Source organism: Ictidomys tridecemlineatus, chromosome 2 (genome assembly GCF_052094955.1).
Source record: "Ictidomys tridecemlineatus isolate mIctTri1 chromosome 2, mIctTri1.hap1, whole genome shotgun sequence".
NCBI lineage: Eukaryota > Metazoa > Chordata > Mammalia > Rodentia > Sciuridae > Ictidomys > Ictidomys tridecemlineatus.
Genome location: NC_135478.1, coordinates 218,988,361 through 219,012,687, shown reverse-complemented (window position 1 = coordinate 219,012,687; position 24,327 = coordinate 218,988,361). Strand labels below are relative to the sequence as shown.

The 24,327-nt window shown below is 39.9% G+C and overlaps 1 protein-coding gene across 3 annotated transcripts in view; it reads right to left on the bottom strand.

Annotated features, from left to right (window-relative positions):
* Positions 1 to 3,412: 3,412 nt before the first annotated feature.
* The window catches only part of Mgam (maltase-glucoamylase), a 172,920-nt gene continuing 152,005 nt past the window's right edge, over positions 3,413 to 24,327 (bottom strand). For all 3 annotated transcript variants that reach the window (XM_078040676.1, XM_078040678.1, XM_078040677.1), the window contains 19 exons: positions 23,988 to 24,100; positions 22,706 to 22,831; positions 22,106 to 22,234; positions 21,741 to 21,851; positions 21,368 to 21,430; positions 16,792 to 16,926; positions 16,282 to 16,369; positions 15,790 to 15,928; positions 14,872 to 15,005; positions 14,716 to 14,750; positions 14,509 to 14,625; positions 13,979 to 14,127; positions 13,319 to 13,403; positions 12,320 to 12,376; positions 9,100 to 9,224; positions 7,532 to 7,620; positions 6,350 to 6,399; positions 5,634 to 5,804; positions 3,413 to 4,340 (listed from right to left, as the gene is read on the bottom strand). In XM_078040676.1, the coding sequence (XP_077896802.1) occupies positions 4,263 to 4,340; positions 5,634 to 5,804; positions 6,350 to 6,399; positions 7,532 to 7,620; positions 9,100 to 9,224; positions 12,320 to 12,376; positions 13,319 to 13,403; positions 13,979 to 14,127; positions 14,509 to 14,625; positions 14,716 to 14,750; positions 14,872 to 15,005; positions 15,790 to 15,928; positions 16,282 to 16,369; positions 16,792 to 16,926; positions 21,368 to 21,430; positions 21,741 to 21,851; positions 22,106 to 22,234; positions 22,706 to 22,831; positions 23,988 to 24,100 (1,994 nt within the window). In that variant the 3' untranslated portion in view covers positions 3,413 to 4,262. The remainder of the gene's footprint in view (positions 4,341 to 5,633; positions 5,805 to 6,349; positions 6,400 to 7,531; positions 7,621 to 9,099; positions 9,225 to 12,319; positions 12,377 to 13,318; positions 13,404 to 13,978; positions 14,128 to 14,508; positions 14,626 to 14,715; positions 14,751 to 14,871; positions 15,006 to 15,789; positions 15,929 to 16,281; positions 16,370 to 16,791; positions 16,927 to 21,367; positions 21,431 to 21,740; positions 21,852 to 22,105; positions 22,235 to 22,705; positions 22,832 to 23,987; positions 24,101 to 24,327) is intronic.

The following is a 24,327-nucleotide window of genomic DNA, read 5'->3' as shown; positions in this document are numbered from 1 at the left end:
CTCAACTTCAACATACACTACAGTGCTATATCAATGACAACAGACACATAGACCAGTGGAATAGAAGACACAGAGACAAACTCATACAGATACAGTGATCTGACAAAGTCTCCAAAGATATACACTGGGAAAAGGACAGCCTTTTTTGACAAATGCTGTTGGGAAAATGGAATATTCATATGTAGAAAACAATACTAGATCCCCATCTCTCATGCAACACAAAAGTCAACTCAAAATGGATCAAAGACATATGTACAAGACAAGAAATTTGCAACTGCTAGAAAACACAGGGCAAACACTCCAACATAGAAGAGCAGGCAATGACTTCCTCAATGGGATTCTTAAAGCTCAGAAAACAATACCAAGAAATGGTAAATGGGATGCCATCCCATTAAAAAGCTTCTGCACAGTAAGGGAAACAAGAGTATGAAGTGGGAGCCTCGGAAATGGAAGAAACATTTTTTCCAGCTACTCTTCTGACTGAGGATAAATATCCAGAATATATAAAGAACTCAAAACACTTAACACCAAAAGCAACCTCATCAATAACTGCGAAAATGAAAAAAAAAGACATTTATCAAACAAAAAAATCGTACAAGTGGCCAACAAATATATAAAAAAAAGTTCAACATCTTTAGCAATCAATCAGTGAAATGCAAATCAAAACCATACTGAGATGTCATCTCACTATAGTTAAAATAAAACTCTTCAAGTATACAAATAACACTAAACACTGGATAGGATATGATCAAAAGGAACTTCGATATACTGTTGATAGAATTGTAAATTAGTACAAGCAGTATGGAAATCAGTATGGAGGTTCTTCAAAAGACTAGAAATAGAACTACTATATGACCTAGCTATCCCACTCCTCAATACTTATTCAAAAGAATTAAAGTCAGCATACCATGCTTATAGCAGTGCAATTCACAGTAGCCAGGTTATGGGCCCTACCTATGTGCTCCTCAACAGATGAATGGATAATAAAAATTTCCTATGTATATGTATACAGTAGAGTTAAGTCAACAATAAAGAAGAAAAAAAATATGTCATTTTCAGGAAAATAGATGAATTTGGAGAGCATCATGTTAAGTGAAATAAGCCATACTTTGTCAAGGGTTGTAAGTTTTCTCTTTATGTGGAAGCTAGAGAGGAAAAAAAAGGTGATCCATGAAAATAGAAGGGGGACCAATCGGGTAGAGGAAAGAAATCAGGGTGAGGAAGGAGAGGAAGGGAAGAGAAGGTACAGGAGAATTAAATTGATCAAATTATGTTGTGTGCATGTACAAATCAGTCACAATGAATCTCACTATTGTGAATAATTACTATGCACCAATAAAACATTTTTTTTAAAGTAATCACCTCCTTAGAAGCAGAGATAAATCTTATCCTTTTATTGAAGTAAAACCTCTTAGTAGCATAGTCTTAGGTGATACAACCTGGAGCCTACTCTGTACAGTTAAAAATGTGTCTATGAAAGGCTAATAAATAGGTTGTCAGCTGAAAAACAATTACTGGTTTTACAATATATAAGAACTGATAAATATATATATTTAAAATTATTTCTTCAAATGAGATTCCAGTATATAAATTACTGAATGATTGAAGACAGGGCAGGGAGCTCAGAATCCTGAGAATCTACCTTTTCTCCAACCCTAGGTAACAAAGAGCCCTGGGGCTCTGCACAACTCCACAGCTTGGAAATCATAGCTTTATTCTGACATCAACATTTTGCAAATGAAGAAATCCAATCCTAAAGAGACAAGGTTGTTTAATGGAGTTTCTGAACCCAGAGGATGCTTCACAAATTGACCAAATTATGTTATATGCATATATGAATATTTCACAATGAATCATTCTGTTTTGTATAGATGCAATGCACAAATAAAAAGAAAAAAAGCATAAAATATCCTGACCAGTGTATCTAATACCTGCCATGAGGAGGGACAGGATTCAACTTTACACTCAAGAAATGGATACCAGGTAGAGAAACAAAGAAACTAACAAACCCAACTCCTCTCCTAAACTTCCAGATGGTTTAAGAAGAAAATTTCCAATTCTAAACACAAGGTATACAGGTTCTTGTGGAACTGTCTTCATAGAAACCAAGAGCATATTATACTGTATACTTAAAAATGTTTGAGAATAGCTTCTAAGTGTTGTTATTGAAAAAATGATAAATGTGCCGTAATGGATGTGGTGATTAGCTTTAACATTCCATTATGCATACATATATCTAAACATCCCTTTTAGTCAGTTTTTTTTTTGCCAGACCAAGAGATCAGACAAGAACAATTTTAGAGGAGGAAAAGTTTATTTGGTGCTCATGGTTTCAGAGGTCTAGTTCATAGAGAGCCAGCTCCATTGCTATGGACTCAAAGGGAGAGAGAACATCATGTCAGAAGAGTGTAGTAGAGGAAGAAAATTATTCAAGACATGGCCACCAGGAAGCAGAGAGAGTGCTCCACTCAAAAAGGAAAAGCTATAAAACCCACAGATACAGTCTCAATGACCTACCTCCCCCAGCCACATCCTATGTGCCTAGAATTACTATCAAGTTAATCCTTTTAAGTGAATTCCAGAGGTGTTATCAGGCCCTCAGTGGAGTTCCTCATCCTAACACTACAAATGTTCTCAACCCCACATGCTTCACTCAGAGCCTTGGCCCTGGGGATTGTTAGCCAGGAAACTTCTGGAACACTTTTGGGTAGCCAGAGCCAACTTGCACCTATATTTTATTTCCCTATTGTTAATAGAAGATGTCAAAAGTGTAAGGTAAATAAATGCTTTTGTCTTTGTGGTCTTCCCAAGTGGATGATTAGAGGAAGTTGATAAGTTTCCTACCCTTTTAATCAAATGATTCCCATGATTGCTTTTCCATATTTCACTACTTTCCTAGTTTGCTCAGGCCCTCATGAAAAGACTCCTTATTTTCATAATTAGAACATTAAACCAACGTGACAATATGCAGGTGCTGAAACCTGAGTATGTAAGCCAAAGAGTTTCCTGGTCCATACCAGAAGAAAACCACATGGGGAAGTGGACATGCTCATTTCAGATATACTTGTTTCAAGTCATTTTCAAATAATGTCATAAGTAAATACTCCTGTTGAATAACATTATGTAAATTCTTTATCCTAAATTTTAACCATCTGATGTTTCAACTCCCATTTTTTTGTCAGTTGATATTTAATCAAATACAGCATCTGCTATGACAATTCAAACAATCCAAATACACCTTCACAAACCTCAGGCTTATGAAAGGCTCTTTGTAATTCATCAGTGGATTCCATGCAGGAGGTCTGACACCAAAGAGAACCAGAAAGACCAATTCACAAGAGTTTAGTAAACAGGAAGAAGTCTTAACCCAGAAGTGAGAGTACCCCTGGACAAAACATGACAACATTCAAAATCTTTTTCAAATTCACTTCTTTTATTTTTCTGTGACACATAGATTGCATGTGTTTGTGTGAATTGTGGTTACACATATTAGGCAAGGTGGACACACATGATTTATACATTTCTTCAAAGCACACTAGTGTGAAAATAAATTACCTTTCATACCCAAACTCCTTCACTGCTCTCTTTCAAATGAGTTGACTCTTCTTTTCCCTTCCCCGTGAGGCCACTATTCCTGACAATTTGTGATCACTTTTGTCATCATCTTTTGTGGCCTCAAATCTTCCCTGCTTATCTTGCACCTATATTTTATTTCCCTATTGTTAACAGAAGATGTCAAAAGTGTAAGGTAAATAAATGCTTTTGTCTTTGTGGTCTTCCTGAGTGGTGTGGTTTCCTCTCTTACATCATGCTCTTAGCATATTTTTCCCCTCTCCCTATAAGCAACTAGCAGATGCTCTTTATGAATGCTTTCTTGAGGTACTGCTTAGCCTCAAGACCAGGAAATGTCATGACAAGTTTTTTCTACATCGGTAGCAAGAAAGTAGGGCCCATTCCATAATTACATACACAGACACACACACATACACACACTGCATGGGACTAGTTCATCCTCATATGATGAATCATCTGTACCATATAATCACACATGTTAAGAGAATCCATAGATTTTCCACACCTCTCTACTGTCTATCACACAGAGCTAAAATTTAATGTTTAGGATTCACAGACAAAACATGATCAAATCAATAAAATATCTTATCCATACTGGGCAAGAATCAATAACAATGCACAATAATTTTATGGGTATGAAGTATAAGCATCTTCAGAATTGTTCAAAGTTAGGATCTTGCTCTAAAAATTTATGGAGAGCTTTTCCATGTCAATGAAAGGAAATCATGTAGGCTGATGCTTTTGCTGGTCACATCAATTTTTAACACCTATTGGGAAACAAAGAAAAAGTATTGGGCATTTGTTTGAAATTTTCTACACATAAACATATCAGGTGCAGGACAATGGTTCCCATAAACCCCTAATATTTTCATAATTCATGGCCTAGCTGCCAATTGCCCTAACATTTTCAGGTGAGAGAGGCGTTTTCTAATTTCCTAGAGTGCAAAGATTGTTCAGTGATAGGGATAATGTGATACAGAACCACTGATGAGAAATGACTACATAGACAATTTGGAGAGAATGCCCGCTTTTCCACTGTTCTGAGATGTAGCTTTTGCCTTGAAGTCCTCCTTTTATTTTTTCTTCTCCTATTCCTTCCACTCTGATGATTGCCTAGTAAGAGTCTAATACTCCTGCTTTTTTCTAGGCAAATACCTTCCATAGGACTTTACTATGTGCAGGCCTTATCCTGCATGTCAGTCCATGAGTTGGCAAAGTCCTTTATGACCTCTTAGTAAAGTTGGAAAAGTTGGTTTGACAAGAAAATGACAGTATGAGGAAACAAAAAATATAAAACCTAACAAAAACTTTTGTTTCAGACCTAGAAATGAGAGAAAATATATTTTCCTTTCTATCACATATTTGTATAATATAAAAACAGTATAATAGAATATTTAATTATAAAATAATAAGAGATCTGAATACAAATTTAAATAATAAAATAAACATGTATTTTAAGTTGTTTAAGGTATTAATACTTCTTCACATTCAGGGTCTACCTTTTCAAATTACTTTGTGGTAGAATTATTAACGTATCTACAGCCAACATTTTCTTTTGGATTAATTTCTTACAACATTAAAATGTTTAGATAAAACTCTATTGTCTATGGAAACTTCAAAGAGCTTCCTACAGGTTTAAATTTTTTTAAGTAATTGATATGAAAAAACTTATTTCATAGTTTTATTTTCCTTTTTGTGTGGAATTTATTTCTTTGTGAAATAGTGGAACAACTTTTAGTTGGTATTGTCTCCTTATATTTGATGAAATAAGGTGGTTCAAGTTGTTTGGGAAACTGGTCTCTGATACAGAGATGAAGGAGTAAGGACAAAGTTTTACAGATAAGACAAGACAAACATGGAAAGGAAGGATCCAGACCCTGCATTCCAGAGAATGATAAACCATGAATTGTCCCTTTATCTCCATTCTGTCCAAGCAGACATACTGAAAATAGAGATTCCTGGAAGATTATCAGGAGAGAATGGCATTTGGAAAGGAACTGGCTTTGCATGAGGCCTACTAAGGTTGGGAAATATCACTGGACTTTTCACGGGCCACCAACCTGTGTTGTAGAGTTGTAGGTGAAGGGGGGTATTTCATTCCCGTTCCTCAAAGTGATGCTCACACTGGAAACAGAGACACTGCCCACACCCCAGATTTCAATGTAGCCCAATTTCAATGGGTTTGTAGCAACAACATAATTGTTAAAAATTACATGACTCTGCATTGTATTCTGTCAAATTGGAAATAAAACAAAAGGGAAAAAAAACAAAATTAGTTTTTCCCCCCAACCTCTTTTTAGGCACAAACATAAACCTTGAATAAGCAAACTCTAGGTCATCATCATGTGTCCTCAGCTAGCAGAGATCATGATTTCAGCATTCTATCCCCTGTTGCCAACTACATCTACTTTGCATAAATGCCTGCAGGGTCTTTAAAATTTCCTTGAGCTATAGGAGACAGTCTCAACCATCAAGAACTTATATTCTATGCATGGAGAAGTCACAAAAGTGCAGACCGTTTCAAAGCAACACTGGAACAGGGCTACCCTATATAAAAACAGTCTATCTATGAAATGGTAAACCTAAATAGGTTACTGATGAGATGTGAATAGTTTCCATCACAGCAAACTTCCTGGGGACATGGGGAATCTCTATGTGCAGTTTGGAGGAAGGAAGGACATAAATTAACAAGATGAGCAGGGAAGACATTTTAGGTGCCCTTCTGGCATTGAACATCCTACTAAACCAGCAGAACTCCACTTTCCATCACACTCACCTGGCTGGCAGAAAAGTGGGCCAAATAATATAATCCATTTTCAATGGTATCTGTAAACAAACAACAGGAAAATATGACCAAGGCTTATGCCAGAGAATTCTAATTGGCTACCTGTCTTAGTTGAGAGAGCAGGGATTATTTTTGTGATTTGTTTTGTTTTGTTTTACTTTTCTTCTCTGCTCATCTCCATTTTGTAATGTGACTCCTCCTTGTGGAGACCAGTCAGACTCACAGTCAACCCCAGTTAACACAAATACCAGTCTCATGCCACTTCTCTTCCTTGTGGTCTACCACTCCCAGCTTCTTCCCAGTCATCTCAGGACTTCTGTATTCTTTTGCTAGTGTATACTTATGCATACATACATGCAGATACACACATATACAAGCACCAAGACTGGTGCATTGGTGGGTTTATCTTGAGAGGTATCAGGCAGTTTTCTAAATGCAATCTCCAGGGAACAAATAAAAGCCTTCCTTGTCCTTTACCCTTAATGTATGCCACCATCCAAGGGAGAGTATAATGTTTGGCACATCTGGTGAAGGTGGACTGGTTGGGATCCTTGCCTCAGGCGCTCTCATTCATTCTAGTCCTCATCCTTGTCATTTTCTCCCTTATTCTAGCCTCTTTCTCGTTTATCACCCTGCTGTCAGTATTCACTGGCTATCCTCACCAGAAAAATATAGCAATGTAAATTTAAATTAATTAAAATAAAATTAAATAAAAAATCAGACGCACTTGTCACCTTGTGCCACATATGACTAGTACTGCATTAAACTCAGAAGATGTAGAGCAACTCCACCACTGCAGAAAGTTCTACTGGATATGTGAGTCATCCTTCTAAGAAGTTACACATTTCTGTAAACTCTTAATGGAAAAGTTTCCTCCAAAATAGCACAACTGAGAGAGGCATTGTCTTGCTGGGACAATAAGCCATAAAGCTAAGAAATATGTCCCTTATCACAACGGACTGATGAATAATGGTGAGAGATCTAGCATTAAGCATCATTTGCATGAGGCATAAAGATCATGTATAAAATGGATTACACACTTGAAGTAGCAAACAATGATATTTTTAAATGCAAAAATATTTTAACATAAAAAAGGAAAAAAAATCAGGGACATATGATGTCTAGAAGCCCAGACAATTGCACTGACCTGAATCCCAGGCGACCCGTACTCACCAATGCTTTGCCCATCATCCCAAAAGAGCCAGCCCTCAGCAGATCCCTCATCATCCAAAGCAACCTTGAAGCCCATGAATTTCTGGCGGCTGCAGTGTGGTGAGAGAGAGGCATTAGCTAAAAACAAAGCCCCAGGCACAGCCACAAGCCAAAGGTGTTCTCATAAAATCAAAGAAGCAAAATTAAGAATGGATTCTAAGATTCAAGAGACTTGTAACTCAGCTCTTGTTCAGTCTCCATAAAGCTGGATAATCTCATGTCATGAGTGAATTATTTGTGAATGAATCAAGGGAAATTTTCCTTCAAGGCTCTTTAAGAAATGAAAAGAAAACCAACTGGGTTCCCCCTTGCTGTTTCTGAGGAAAATACGAAAGCTGGAATCCATCTTTCATGGTGTATTTCCTATAACCCATGAAGTGGGTTCTTTTTACAAATATCCTCAGCTCATCATTTTTTATCCATATCTGTGGAATCAAATGAGTAAAGATCTAAGATCTTTAGGAGTGATATCAGACAGATGTGGATTTTAGTCCCTGTCCATCTACTTACTAGCTGTGTGACTCTGACACTTAGCCTCCTAAAGCTCTGCATTGCCATCTGTGAAATCAGAATAAGATTCCCTAACTCACTTTTCATTTTTGTAAGGAAAAACTTTCTTAAATCTCCAAGCAGAGCTCCCCATATTACTATAGTTCTAGACACAGAGTAATGTTCACTTGATGTTAGTTATTGCTAATTATTATAGACACCTAGGTCAATAATTTATACCTGTTTTATATGAGGAAATCTCAGACTTGGGGATGAGTTGTCATGTGGCTTCAACAAGTTTGTTTTTGGAACTGGGGATTGAACCCAGGGTCACTTAACCACTGAGCCATATACCCAACCCTTTTTTATGTTTTATTAGAGACAGGGACCTACCAAGATGCTTAGGGCCTCACTAAATTGCTGAGGCCAGCTTTGAACTTCCGATCGTCCTGCCTCAGCCTTGTGAGTCACTGAGATTACAGGTGAGCACCACCGTGCTCAGCTTAGCAACGTATTTCTTAGATCATATAAGATCCAGATAATCTCCTAAAATTCTCAGGAATTATGATTGCCCTGTTGCTACTTCTATTTGAAATATCACTTCTGAGACCTATCATCTCACCAAGTAAATACAAAAGAGCTGTTAATTAATTATTCAGAGTTCAACATTTGAAAAAAGATGAAACACAAACAAGCAAACAAAAAGACAGGTGCTTAGTAAAACCACTCTTGGCCTTACTAGTGATGTTTCAGGGATTGCTGGCACTCATTAGAAATTAGTGAGCAAGCTAGGGGCAGTGGCAAACTCTCATGATCCCAGCATCTCAGGAGGCTAAAGCAGGAGGATCACAGATTTAACAAGACCCTGGCTCAAAATAAAATTTAAAAGATCTGGAAATGCAGATCAGTAATAGCACTCACTCTTGAGATCAATTCCCGGTACCAGAAAAAAAAAAAAGAAAAAGAAAAGAAAAGAAAAGAAAGGAAACAAATCAGTGAGCAAACAGGTAGGCAAAGTGGAACACTAGCCCCATACTCACCTCAAGTGTGTGTTCAGTGCAGGCTCCTGCCAGGGCAGGATGTAGCCCCCACGGACATGAAGGTTAATGTGGTCAAGAGGGGCTGCCAAGTCCTTCCACATTCCCCTTGCATTAATATCCACACCCTGTTGGATGAAGAAAAGAGGAGAAGATAAGGGAAAAGACCTTGCCTCCCTGCACAGTGCATCTGGAAGACACCTCCTCTACCTCACTGATCGTGCTACCTGCTCATCACCACTCAGCACCACCTGATGCTAGCCTTCTTCCTTCCCCCTGCTGCTGTGTGAAGTCCTGCTTGGCCTCTATAATGTCCTGTGAGGGTCTCTTGCCTTTTTGGGTGGCTACACCACATCCCCCCTGAGGTCCTAGCGTGGATCACAGCCCACACTCACCCTAACTTGTTGGTATGTCACAGAGCACAGATAGAGGAGGCTTCACAGCCAGCCATTCCTTCACTTCTTGCTAGTTCCTCACATACTCTCCACAATGCAGGTCTGAAAATTCTCTTTCACCAAGAGTCTCTCTAGTCTTCATCTTCCCCCACTCTCCACTTCCACCTACTTCACCAACATTTTGGCCTCATACTTCACTGAAAACATCAAAGTGAGCTGGCGTACTCTGTGTTTCCTCTTCTTCTACTCAATATCTCTACCTTCATGATTGACGTCTTTAACTTGCTTCATGTGTGAGAGCGGCTCTCTTGTCTGAGCCATTCACTGAAAATCCTAAGGGACCTTCCACATTTTCTCACCTAGAATAGGGCTTCCCAGTGTTGGCACTACTGCCAATTAGGGTCAGATCCATGTTTAATGGTGCCCTGTGCTCTTTTGATGTTTAGCAGCATCTTCAGAGTCTATCCACCAGACACCATTCTCCCACCCCACTGTGACTCCCCAAGGTGACTCTGCACATTGACAAATATCTCCTGATAAGCAACCCTCAATTTGAGAACTGTGACTTTAGAGGTAAGAAGCAGTGAATACTGACAATTAATCTTGTACATGGCTGTATTCCAATAAAACTGTATCTGCTAAAATAGGTGAACACCTGATTTCACTGAGGGCCTCTGCTTGCCAATCTCCATACTAACAAAGAATAGGTATCCATAACTAGTGAAGATTAATTAAGTAGACATTTCTTCATTGATCCCAGCCATGTAATTTTCATTTTAATTAAACACAAAAGCCCTTTTTCTCTTAATGTCTGCTTCAATTAGCTTTTGGCTTTCCACATCAATTTTTTACATTTCATTCCTCAACTAAATCTTCTATTTAAAAGCCTTGTGTAAAATCAACCATTCCAGAAAAATTCTTTCCCCTACCTGGTGGTACTGGAGATTCAACACAGGGTCCTGATCATGCTAGGTAAGTACTTCACTATGAGCTACACACCCACCTAAAATTTTTATTTATTAATCCTCATACTTCATTTTCTTGCATATGGTACATATAATTATTTACATGCATATTAGCATTTATGACAAGCAAATATCAGCTCCTCATTACATGGTGAACTCCACCGGGTCAGGGCCAAGGCTAGGCAAATTGAAAGAAGTTGGCTGCTCTCTCCCTAGAAAGCCCTGGCAGGAAAGCCCACAGTAGCGTCCTAAAATATCAGCACCCTAAGGAAAGACCCAGCCTGGCAACAAAGAAGAAAAGACAGGGGAGTCAGTGCTCCACAGCACATAGAAGAGGAGAAACACCTCCATTCTCCCCCTACATTTCCATCCAATCCCACTGCACCCCCTCCAATGAGAGGGACAGGCACATGCTCTGCTCTCTGCCTTTCTCCTATATTTCTAATCCTCCACCTTGTTCTACTCAGGAAGTCAGAGGAGACATGGTTTCAGGACAAGGACCCCCTACCACTTTGATTCTTCCTCAAGGGTCAGACTCTGACTCATCTATTTCTCTCAGGAGACTACACTAAAGCTGATTCCAACACCCTGCACTCCTGGCTAGCCTCTGGGACTCACAGTATCCCAGAACCTATACATCAAAGAGCTGTTTATGGGCTACTCATTTGTAAGTCGATGTGCACTACTTAAATTTCTAAGTGTGGGGATCCAGGTCTATATGCACTTTACACACTAGCTCATAGTTTGCTTAATTAGGTAATTAGTGTGAAGCAACTGCTATTTGTTGTTGTTTGTTTCTTGTTGTACTGGGGATTGAACCCAGGGGCATGCTACCACTGAGCTAAGTCTCTAGCCCTTTTTATTTTATTTTGAGATAGTGCCTCACTAAGTTTCCCAAGATAGCCACAAACTTGTGATCCTCCTGGCTCCGCCTCATGAGTAGTTGTGATTAAAGGCATGCACTGCTTATGTGGCTAGGAGCAACTTCTCTTTGAGTAACTGTATTATAGAAGCTAACACAAAATAAAAAAGAACAAGAGGAAAAGGAGTGGAATTTATAGCAGGAGCAGATAAAATTAAAAACTATAGTTATAGCACAATATCCCATCAACAGATGAACGGATGAAGAAAATGTTGTATATACACATATTAGAGTTTTATTCAACCATAAGGAAAAATGAAATTATGGCATTTGTAGGAAAATGGATAGAACTAGAGACAATTATTATAAGTAAAATAAGTCAAACTCAAAAGGTTAAAGGTCATATGTTTTCTCTCATATGTGGGAGATACAGAGGATAAAGGAAAAAAATGGTGGGGAGATCTTATGAAAATCAAAGGGAGATCAATAGAAGAGAGGAACCAGGGAGTAGGAGGTGGGGAGGGAGGGAAGATGTGCTGGAGAGTAATACTGGTCAAATTATAATTTTATATTGTATCTTATGTGCATGCACAAATGCATAACAATAAATACCAACAACACATACAACTATAATGTACCAATAAAAAATGTGGAAAAAAATATATGTAATATTATATAGGTGTAAAAAAGAGGGTACTAGGGTCTCACCTCAGTGAATAGTGATGATATAAGGAAACCCAGAAACTCCCAAGTACAGAACACTAACAACAAGCAAAGCCCTGAATAAGATACTGTACATGATACTCCACAAGAATTCTGTAGAGAGAAGTCTTATTCCATTTGCAAGTGAGAAAACTGAGGATACAAAGGTAAAAACCACACAGCAAATGGCTTATACTGCCAGCACTTGGCCAGAGGTCTGTGAGCACTTGGCCAGAGGTCTATAAAACCATTGTACTCTGCAATTTTCAAAGGGTGTACAAATGTTTAGAAAAACTTACCGAGTAGTAATCATACCAGCGGGCTCCAGGGAAATATGCAGTGACACTTCTAGCATTCTAAAATTAAATACAAACAAGCTGTGAGCAGTGGGTACAGTTGCTAAGACACAGTAACCAATTTGCATAGAAAAATAGTTAGAGCAATAGTGATTATATTGAACAAACTCAGCTCTCAAAAATTAAACAGAAACAAGTTGTGAACATGAGGCACTGTATTCTGCAACCTAGTAGTAATATGGGCAGGAAAGGGATATCAATTGTGGTGGCTGATACCCATCTGTCTCAGGGCCCTGAGACCAGCACTACTGGAAAAGTATTCCTTCATTCACCCTTTGCAAACACAGAAAAGTTCAAAACTTCCAAACAAGAGGTGTCCACATAAGGCTTGGAGATGCAGGAAGTCACAAATATATTATGATTTGCTCACAGAATCACAGGAACAAATGCTAAAGAGAAAAACACCAAAGGATGGATGGGAATCAGCACATTCCAGAAGCAGGTTAAATTATGAAGAAGTTATAATTGTTACTTGGTGTTTTAATCAGAATCCTAAGCATCAATGTATAAGGGGAAGAAATGACCTTTGCTGCCTGGAGGACCTCACAAGAAGAATAAGAGCAGGGCTGGCTGAGGTAAGGAAGGCTCGCTGAGCTGCTTTCAATGGTGACAGGACTGTGATGAATTATTCACATGAAACCCCACCTGAACCAGGATCACTTATTTTATTTATCAAAGTGACAGTATATCTCAACACATCATAAGGCTACCATTTATTCTTGATTTTCCGACAAACCTGAACTGCTAGGAACTAGCGGAAACTAGAGGGAACTGAGGCCAGGACACCTGTGTGCTGCACTTCTGCTCAGAAGGAGAGGAAGACACAAAGGTAGAACAAGCAGCCATGTCCTGGGATCTACAAGCACCAGGCTTCTTCTCCCGCCCCTATTCACACACCCTCACACCTGGGATCCACCACACATTTGAGGCCTCCATACTCACAGCCTGAAGCACAGGGCTGACTAGGAAGGCTGGACCCAGCAGGAACTGATCATCTATGTCCCATGTCACCTGGTCTGACACAAACCTGGGAAGGTAAGAAAATGTCATAGTCAGAGTCCAGCCCAAGTCCCCAAGGAACAACTCAAGTTCAGAGGCAAATCTCCCCTCTAACTTCATCTTATGTCATCCTTAGTCTTTGTCTAGATTGATCAGGAATACACAGGCTTCAATATTCTACATGTCAAGTTACCTTGACATTACAACTATGTTCAGATATGTTCAGTCACTAGAAAAATTCTTCACTATTTCCAGATGGCACATTCAAAATGCAAGAAAGGCACTCAATGCTTTTTTTTATGATGTCAGCTCAGTTGGCCTTAATTATTTCAATAGCTACACCACATACAGAGTTCTGTGTATGTACACATTAGAAAGAAATCAAGATGTGTTGCATCATTTCAAATATTTTTCACTCAATAAATAGCCTTTCTTGATAACACATATTGCAAATAAAACAGAGTACAAAGTGTGGACTTTGCATGGAGAGCTTATGACAAAATAAATCTTATCTTCACTGAGAAGAATTTTTTGCATCAACTGCCACCCTACAAAATCAAATAAACTATGCATCACTCCCTGGGACCCCAGCTGGACACTGACTCGTGCAGAAGAGGCCGCACCACAGTGCTGCCCTCCGTGTGAGCCTTGAACATCAAGGTGTACAGATATGGCAACAGGGTGTATCGGGTCTCCATCACACTCCTGGAAATATTCACAAAGGCAGCATCCCAGGACACAGGGTCTTGTCTCTAAGGAATAAAAGCAAAGGTGTTGAGAGCCCAACCCAGGGACCCTAGGGGACAAAGAAGGTAAAGGAAAGCTTGATCCAAGTACATCACACACAGCTAAGCTAAATGTGATCAAATACACTTAATAGTCTGAGAATAGATAGTGAGGATCTTCCAGGAGACCTCATGGACTTTGCCAAAGAAACACTTCAAATGGTATACTTGGAGCAATCCTTCCTACACCTATAGAATCCTCTGATAATCCTGAGTATTTTGGCAATTGTGAGGAGCTTTGATGGCTTTGAAAATCTCCCAGGAACAAAGATGGTCTGGACTGTGACTCCAAGGTGAAGGCTGCACAGCTTGTGAGGCAGAGCACGTGAGGAAGGAGGAAGGTCCTACCCTGGTGCCAATGGTGTTGTGGTTCCTGGAGAAGGGGTAAAAGGCTCCCAGCTGCATCCAGCGAGCACACATCTCATACTCAGCATCTTGGAAGAACCCACAGATATCTGCTCCCGTCTGAAACCAGAGGAAATGAAACCAGCCTGTGGGTGATTGCTCAGGGGTGTCAGTGTCCTCTTAGGGATGAGAGGAGCAAAGGTCACTTACATAGGAGATGCCAAAGAGGCTGAACTCCATCATGCCTGCAATGAGAACCACGGCTGTCAGGAGAGGCATGTGTGTGCCCTGCCCTCTGCTCCCTCCTTTCCCAAGGCCACCAGCTCCCTTCCCTGCAGCAGAGGCCCCTGGGCACAAGCCACACACCAATGATAGATTTCTTCAGCTGGTCCCATGTGGCAGTGTTGTCTCCCAGCCAGTGTCCTCCCCAGCGGCCAGAGGAGGGGAATGTGGAGCGGGTGATGACGATCCCTCGCTGTCCAGTCACCTCCTGCACAGCTCTGGTAGGAGGGGAATGTACAGGTGAATTGAGGACACAGCAAGAAGAATGGAATAGGGATTCCCTTTCCATGAAAAGAACAGAGGACATGGGAACAAAATGTTGGTTATGTGAATGGCGGGAATATGGGGAAGTGAGCAATGGAGAGGGTCCTACTGACCCATGGACACAACACATCTTCATGGTGTCTTACCAGGGATTTCACCAGGTTTTAGACCCACTGGTTACCCAGAGAATAAGAAATCACTGAATCCTTCCACTTATTTATTATCTCTTGGTTATTTGTATTTGAGGAATAGGAGAGAATATCACTTTATGGGATTTTTCTTAGGATAATTTCTAATATTCATTGAGTTTAATTCCACAGAAGATCCCTTTACTATAAATTAAAAATGGAAAAAATATGCTGATATAGAAGTTTCACTGTTGAAGAAAAGCTTAGATATGTACAGTCCTTATGTTCTCTTTATCTTATGTAACTAATGCATTTAAAGAAGCAACTGCACTGTGTAATACTAACTGGTGCCATCACGTGAGTCTCCCCAAACAGAACTACTAGTTTCTCACTTATGGGACAATATTCTATTGAAAGTTGACCTCCTACTTCTACTCACAGGGGCTGGCCCCATGGTTAAGGACTATTTGCTACAAAAAAAAATGTGACAGAGTTACAACTAAATGTTCTTCAATCTTGCGATGGATTGCCATGAAAAACTTAAAAGTTATGCCCAGCACTATGTGTCCCCACAGGCTGAGCCCACTGGAGAAGGAAAACAGTGACTCACTCATATGTGGGTCTGGTCTGGGACCACCCATACAGGCTGTGCACATCATAGTGTCGCACGCGGGAGCCATCTGGAAGGATCTGCTCACTCTCCATGCACAGGGTCTTGCTGCTTAGGCCCCGGTCCCTGGACTCCAGATCTGAGGGAAAAGATTTGGGAAGGTGAAAACCAGCCCTGAGCCTTTTAGTCCCTGACCTCTCCTAAGGCATTTAACTACACGTCTTAAGATGGAATTGACTTCACCATGGCCCCAACCATGGGATTGTAACTAAGAAAAGGGCTTTCTAGACAAATTCAGGAAATTTGCCCAAGAGATCCAGAAACTTGCACCAAAAAGTTTGGGAAAGGACTTGAAATGCTTTTATTTCTGGCCCCTAATAAACCAGAAAACTCATAGGGCTCTGCTGGTCAGGAAAACCTCTGGCTGCTGAGCTCAAATAATGATTATCTTCCATCCTCCATCAAGCCATGGAGAAGCCCAAGGGTCCTTACGTGGCATGTAGGGAGGACGGTTCAGACTGGCATCACTGCAGCCTGCAGGAACAGCCCCATTCACAAAGCTCGCTGGTTCATTCATATCCTAGAAATGTCAGACACAGACACTGCTTACTCTTAACTGAGAGACTTGTTGTCAACTGAGAGTCAAGGGAGTGGTGAAGACCTCATTCACACCAGTACACCTGCTTGTGGGTACTGGTGTGTGTGCTTGCACAGTCAGGCTCATCAAATCCAGATAAGAATTGGCTAAAAAAATAATTGATCCCTAAAGGTTGACTTACTAGAAGGTCAAAACAATACTCCCTCAGAGTAAACAAGTTTCTGAGGCATTCTTGGCAATCTCCCTAGAGGTCTGACAGAGTGAGTTACAAGCTACAAGGAATATCAGTTCAGGAAATGCAGCATAACATATCCAAAGTCTTTCTCAGAAGTTTACTATCACCTGGATTAAAAGTCTGACTTTCATATGGTAAATCACACCAAGTTAAACACACACACACTTACAATCCACATGCCATCAAACTTCAAGCTCCTCTCTGGATTCTCTGGATTGTTGTACAGTTCTGCAATTTCTCTCTTCCACCACAAGGCAGTTGAAGTACGGAAAAAGTCTGGGAAGGCCACATAAGCTCGGTATTCCTATAAAAACATATATAATTCACTATCCCAAATGAATATATCTTACAGCAACAGGCACTTTTGAAGAACCTAATTAATGAAAAGACATGTACTACATTAGGGCAGAGTGAAAAATCTCAATAGAGCCTACCTTATCTTCTTGGCTTATTGAAAATACATTGAGGGCAATGAGGAGAATTATGGATGAATTTTACACATTTGAAAATGTCCATAATCTGTTTCCTTTCCATGCCATCATGAATGCTATCAATTGACACCCTGACTCACTATCCCCAGCTTCAGATTCCCAACCTGCACTTTCTATCCTGCCTTTCCCTAAGTTCTCCCAAAGATCCTGCAGGGGCCAGGGAACAACTGTAGCTGGAAAGGGAAGACACCACAGGCACTGTACCAGAGGAAAGGCAAAGAGCAGGTGGCATGGCAATGTGTCATATCCATTGGCAACATGGGAGAGGGGAGAGATTACATTTCATGACTTTAGACTGGCATTCTTTAGTGTTCTGTGGCTTCAGAATCATGTGAGCATTGCAGTTGTGTGTAATATAATATGGAAAAATTTAAGGAGGAACCTCAATAAATGTCTCCTTTTCTGCTTCTTTCATCAAGCAAGAAAAACAATGTATTCAACTTAGCATAGAAAGTGGATTCACATATCAGTTCTTAAATAGATTGTAAGGTTTCTAGATCAAAGACTTTGTCTTATACACTTTTAATTGGTCTTTATGATCCCTACAATGCAGAGCTTAGAAACTGTCATAAGAATAAGGGAATGATAATAAATGTTCAGTATTTAATTTGGGAAGAACATCACTCAGTAGCAGCAAATATGCATGAATGTCTATATATTCTATGTTGTTTGTTAGAAAACACTCTGATCCTTGGAACATCTTATAACAATTGTGCCTCTATGGTAAACTCTGCATCATATGATGTAATGAACTAAATAATGCTGGAGAATAGGAAGAATCCCTAAAGAGGACTGATATAGGCGAGCTCCAGTCTCTTGTACAATGCAAAAGTGGCGACTGGGATCCATATGTCCAGATAAAAGGCAAATGAGGAACATCAAAAAGAAAACAGCAATGGATATCACCATCCCCAGATCTGGTTCACCGAAGATGGAAAGGGCAAGGGGCCACATCACTGAGAACTTTGGATTCTTCTGTTAGGAAATGGTAATAGAAAAGCATAGAATTAGATTCAGAACCTTTCAACAGAAACAGAGTTCCAGCTATGGCCATGTCAGAATCATGGCACAGGTGGAAGGTAGGGACTAAAAAAAAGAATCATGATTAACTGTGTGAGAGACAGAATTGTATCTCCTGTGGGAAATACCTTTCTGGTGAAAGGTTCCATGTCTATTGCCATGCTTTTCTATTTCCATTTCCTAACAAAGGAATCCAAAGTTCTCAGTGATGTAGCCCTTTGCTCTTTCTGTCCTCTGTGAACCAGGTTTGTGCATGATGATCCATGCTGTTTTCTTTTTGGTGTTCCTCATTTGTCTTTTATCTAGAGATATGGACCTCAATTACTACTTTTGCATTGTACAAGAGACTGTATCAAGTGGTAAATCAGCCCAACCATGGTTTGTTAACTTTACTAAATGCTGCTGTAATGATCCTTACCCATGTAATAAAAATTCCCTCCCCTTTGCCAAAGTGCTATCCAAATTCAACTCTTGCCATATTGTTTCTGTCCTCGAACTGTGATGTTCATATCTTCACAAAAGCCCTCAGAATTACTTATTACAATCCATTGCATGATACTGTAATTCAATTCCTAGATGCCACCACAAACTTACTTAATCAAACAGTGAGATTCAGACCCAGAAATCTGCTTTTCCAATGCTTCATGGATGTTCATTTACTTATTTGCTTCCTTGTTTGTTTATTTTATACTACCCTTTAGACTTGGACATCAGTAGTCTCAGCTTAACTAGCTTCAACAAGTAGATATTAATAATATAAATGGTCATAATTATTCTATATCTGATAATCTCTTATGAGCTACCTAATGTCTTGTTTGGTATCCTAATGAAGTGTTTCTCATCAAAGGAACAATTTAACATTGAGGCAAAAGAATTCTTTGTGAATAATCCCTTCCTATGAGAGCTTTGGGGATCCCTAGTTACTACCCACCAAATTTCAAATGATGCTCCCACATCACCGAGATAACCAATACAGCCATACAGACTTCTGAATCCCCTCAAAATGGTAGCCCCAAATGACCGATGAACTGTATTACCTTATAATCTCATAAGGTAATAGCTAACCCCTTCATTCATGAAAATGACCTTCTACTAAAGACAGCGAACCTGTGTGTCAGATTGGCTATGGCATGGCAGGTTCCTATGTCCTCATGGGCTGCCTAGACCACTAAACCTCAAATGATCCTCCCTTAGAAATGATAGAACAATTACCTAGGTTCTCTCCCTTATTTACTTATTAGATAGATACCTAGACACATAGGCAAAAAATAGATGATACATGGGTGAATACATAGGAAGGAGAGAGAGAGAGAGAGAGAGAGAGAGAGAGAGAGAGAGAGAGAGAGAGAGAGAGAGAGAGAGAATACCAAAGAAGCAGAGATAATCAAGGAAGAATGGGAATAGGGGTCAGACTTATTAGTTTGATAATGGATAAGCCTAGAAAGAGATTGGGTGGGTGGGGGAGGGGAGCAGGGTAGGAGGAAGACTGATTCAGTAGTAGACAAAAGCAAAAATTAAAAAAAAAACCTTGAATTGATTGTGAATCATTTTTACCAATCTGCCACAGTGAGCTACTATTTCTTTCACTCCATCTATCTACTACCAAAAATTAATGATGCAGAATCTAATACTCAGGTAATCTAGGAAAAATTATGGGTATTTCCTTTGGACCTAGAGCACTACATGATACATGGGTGAATACATAGGAAGGGAGGAGAGAGAGAGAGGGAGAGAGAGAGAGAGAGAGAGAGAGAGAGAGAGAGAGAGAGAGAGAGAGAGAGCGCGCACACTATTGCTACCACCTAGGAGTCAGAAGATCACAGACCAATGCCAGCAAACTATAACACTGGCTTATAGTACTGTTCTCCTTCCAGTGTCCCAGAACTGAGCCCTTCATCCCCAGACTGTGCTAGTTCTAATAACAGTCTTCAGAACTAAGAAAGACCACTCCTCACAAAAATTAACTAGTCTGGATAAAGCATGAACATGCGGGATTAACTAGGCCAGTTACATCTTTATGACTGAACTCCTTCTCCTATCCCTCCATCCACTGACTAGGATCCTACAGTATTGGAAATATCCCTTAAATGGTGCCTTTACCCCTGAGAATCCTGAAGTAGCTAACACCTAAATTTATAGCTACTGTACTTTGTTCCCACAATACTATTTTTCTGATTAGTCCTTGATCCTGAGAGTTTCAAGACAGTGAAACTCATCTAGCTTGTTGACCACATAGAAGCCACATTCTATGGCCCTTTGACCCTTGGCAGGTATCCTGGAAAATAGGTACTTTCTCTGACTTGCCAGGACCTTTATAAAGATTTAACAGGCTTCATATGTGCTACTTTAATTTCTGTCCAGAAAGAATAATCATTGTTGAAGAACAGATGAAGAAGTTCCAGCAAAGAACTGGTTCTTCCAAAAAGTCCAGACCTCACCCTGACAGCACTGCTCAAAAGTATTAGAGAGCAACTGATAACAAAGCAGACAGGCCGCATCAGTTCCCTTGGTACACATTTTGGCCAGAACATCTGGCTGAAGCCATCATGAACCAGTGTGGAACCATGTATTCTTTCAAGCAACAAATGCTTAGTAAAGCTAGAAAGAAACCTGGGTCAAGAAGCATGGGACAACTCTATACATTAAAATCAAAAACCAGTTGCCAAGAGAGCAAATTTTAATGAAATGCTGGAAAAGAAGAGGTAAACAAGAAGCTGAGAGATCCAAGTAAAGATAGGAGTAGGGGTCAGGATTTATTAGTGTGAAAATGGATAAGCCTGTCAACAACAAAAAAAAAGTTTGACAAAACAAAAGACCCAATCATTAAAGACGAAAGAGATACCAGTTAAAAGGGATACTCAAGGCAATAATAATAAGATGTAGACACATTCTAAGAAAATATTGGTCTTCGTTGAAGTTTCATACATTGGAAATTCTATAGGACTTTGAAATAAGATGGGTTTGAATTTGAAATAACCAAGTGTCACCTAAAACCATGCAAAAGTACTTTCAATGTTTGTCATTTAAGTCCCATGGATAATACCTTCCTCCCAATTAGACATAAAACAGAACTGCATGTAAAGTAATGCACACAAAGACGGACACCAGCACCCCTTTCTGAGGAGTTTTTCCCTTGCATTGCCCATATGCTTGGCAGGACAAGTCCAGTATGGTGGATATGGCTATCCTTCCTGACAACCAGACTTCACTCAGTATCCAAAAAGGGCCTTTTACCTCCACTTGACTGTCCCAATCCAGAGAGCTGTTGACAACAATATCAGGGTAATCAGGCCAGACCTGCAAAGAGATAAATATGTAGCAGCAAGGCAACTTACCCTATGTAGGATTTCCTAAGGCAATTAACTACAGCCCTAGGGAGTAATAATACTTTTGAATATCATGTAGGTTTTATCAAGATAGAAGTGAAATCCACAACGTCCTCACTATACCAATAAATACTGAATGAAAAATGGAAACTACAGACCTCAGGGTCTACAGGTAGGGGCCTTGCTTTCCATTAATAGAACAATTGCAAATAAACAACACAAACACACAACTCATGACCTTCTGACAGGATGGAGACTAGTAGTCACCACTTAGATCATACCTTTCCCCAGACAATGCCTCCACCATTTGGATATTTGATGAAGACATCATCCTCCACTCCCCGAGTGAAGGCAGGGTAGGGCTGTGTCTCATTGCCAGAAATGGCTGGGTCCTGCAAGCAAAGCTCAAGTCAGTTGGCAAAACTAAGAGAGAGATTGGGACAGAAGAAAAGAACTTCTTCAATGGGAGGTCCCTGGCTTCCACCTGCCCTCTAGAGTTTCTGGGAATCTCTGGAAATATACTTTTCTTATTGTACTTGGAGTTCTCTGTTCTTCACGTGGATAGAGGGACAAGAAAAGTAGTTCTTCACCAAAGCCCAGTCCTCCTCCCAATACACTCCATCCACACAGGCACAAAAGGACTCACCAGGATGAGGATGACCCGCATCCCATCAGCCCTCATGCGATTGATCAGGGCTGGAAACCCAGCAAACTTGGGGCTGAGGGTAAAGTCCAGTTGGCGCTCCATGTAGTCAATGTCTGAGTACTGCACATCCTGGGGAGGACACAAGGAAACAGTGGCTGCTGGTGCTGAAAGTCGGGCTCCCAGAGGAGAAACACTCTCCCCTCCTGATGGTGAATTGAAATGGCTTCCTTTTTACTCTTGCCAATCCTAGCTCTTTCAGTATGGAAACTAGAAAATTCATCTAATTTTTCAAACTTTTACTCAAAATAGAGATATCATATAAATCAGTAAAAATAGGATGATAAAGCCTTTATATAATGGCTATTGTGAGAACATGTAAAATCACTAGTAGGGAAATTACTTGGTCAATGGCCATTATAAAGATTGATTGCATTTACCTTCCCCAGTGTTGCCCCTGATAAAAACAGTTCATATTCAGAAGAAAAAATAGTTAGCTACTCAGTTGTAATACAACCTGGATGGTAAGTTGGCTACAAAATAAGAAAGAAGCCGGAGTTGGCTATGAGCTCATAGAGCCAGTGCACCAATACTGAGACATACATAGGGGATCTGGGCAGCCACCATCTCATCATACAAGCTGGAAATCTCGGAATCATTCTCATATCCATAGCGACACAGCTGGAACCCCAGAGACCAGTAAGGTACCATCACAGGTCGGCCAATCACCTAGAATATAAACAGAAATATTATTCCTTACAGGAGTGACTCAAATGAAGTTGTACACCAAATAATAAGAATATTTTTCTAGTGTCCCAAGAGAGACACTCTACAAATTCAAATCCAGAGAAAAACTCAGCAGATGCAAAACCACTGGGATACCTTGAGAAAGCTTCTTGCTAGGCTAAAGCTCCTTCTCTTGGAATTCTGTACAATCTAAATTTATTCTCATTCCTAGAGGTGACCTAGGTAATTGCTGAAGAGAACAGATCCCAGAGGGAAAGTGCCTGGGTTAACACACAGGCTCATGTCCTGCTGGTTCTGTTACCTTGAACAAAATTAAGTAATCTCTTCATGTTTCAATCCTTCACTGGTAAATTAAACATAATTGTAATGTCTGCCCCACGCTGTATTGATGAGGACTTAATGAGTTAAAAATGTAAAGTGAGCTGACATGCAATAAGAGATTGATAAGTGACAGAGTTAGTTTTCATTATCACAAAAAAGGCTACTGTCACCACCACTCCCAAACATCACTTCTAATACCCCCCATCATCCACACAAACACCACTATTATCACCCCATCACCATCACACACACACACACACAATCTCCACAATTTTCACTCCACTATCATCTCTATTATCCCCAAATCACCATCATCATCATACCCAACAAGCTCATAACTAGCATCCCCACCACTTTAACCAACAACACATGGCCATCACAACTGTTATCATCTCTATCACCACCACTCATACCACGAACACACTCACCATTACCCTTACCATCATTACTTCCTCCATCACCACTACTACAATCCTCACGCATATGGTCATTTCCCCCCCACCACCATTCCACCACCACTCCTACCAATACCACTACCAAAATTATCAGCACTAGGATCTTATCCTCTCCATCACCACTTCATAACACTAGGCTCAGTATTACCTCAGGTACGGTGACTACTTTGCCTAACATGAAATAATTAACCATAATTTAATGGTAATTAAAAGGCTCTTATTGCTTTTTATTATATAACGTAACTGTTTCTAAGAAACACCAACAATTCTACTTGTCAGAATGAGTTTTAATAATGAATGTAGTTTTAGGCAAATGGAATGTGCCATATAAATACTTGATGATCAGTAGAATTTCAACCTACCTCCGTGTACTGTTGAGTGACAAGCTCTGGAGTTGGCCCCAAGAACACATAAAAATCCAGAATTCCCCCTGTGGTACGGTATGTCAGAGCAGGTGTGGGCTGGAAAGTCACATCTGAAAAGATAGGAAAGTGACAACTGCAAATTAAGCTGGAAACTTTCAAGGCAAAGAACAAATCCCTAACTTCTCTCTCTTGTACTCTAATCTATTAACAGCACCCAATCTCTAAATACTTAAATGAAATTAAAACAGTTCAGTGAAAGTCTACACAGTCCCACCCCAGGATGTGTTCCTTTTGGTGTGCCTCATTGTCTCACTATATTTATCATTTTGCTATTTTA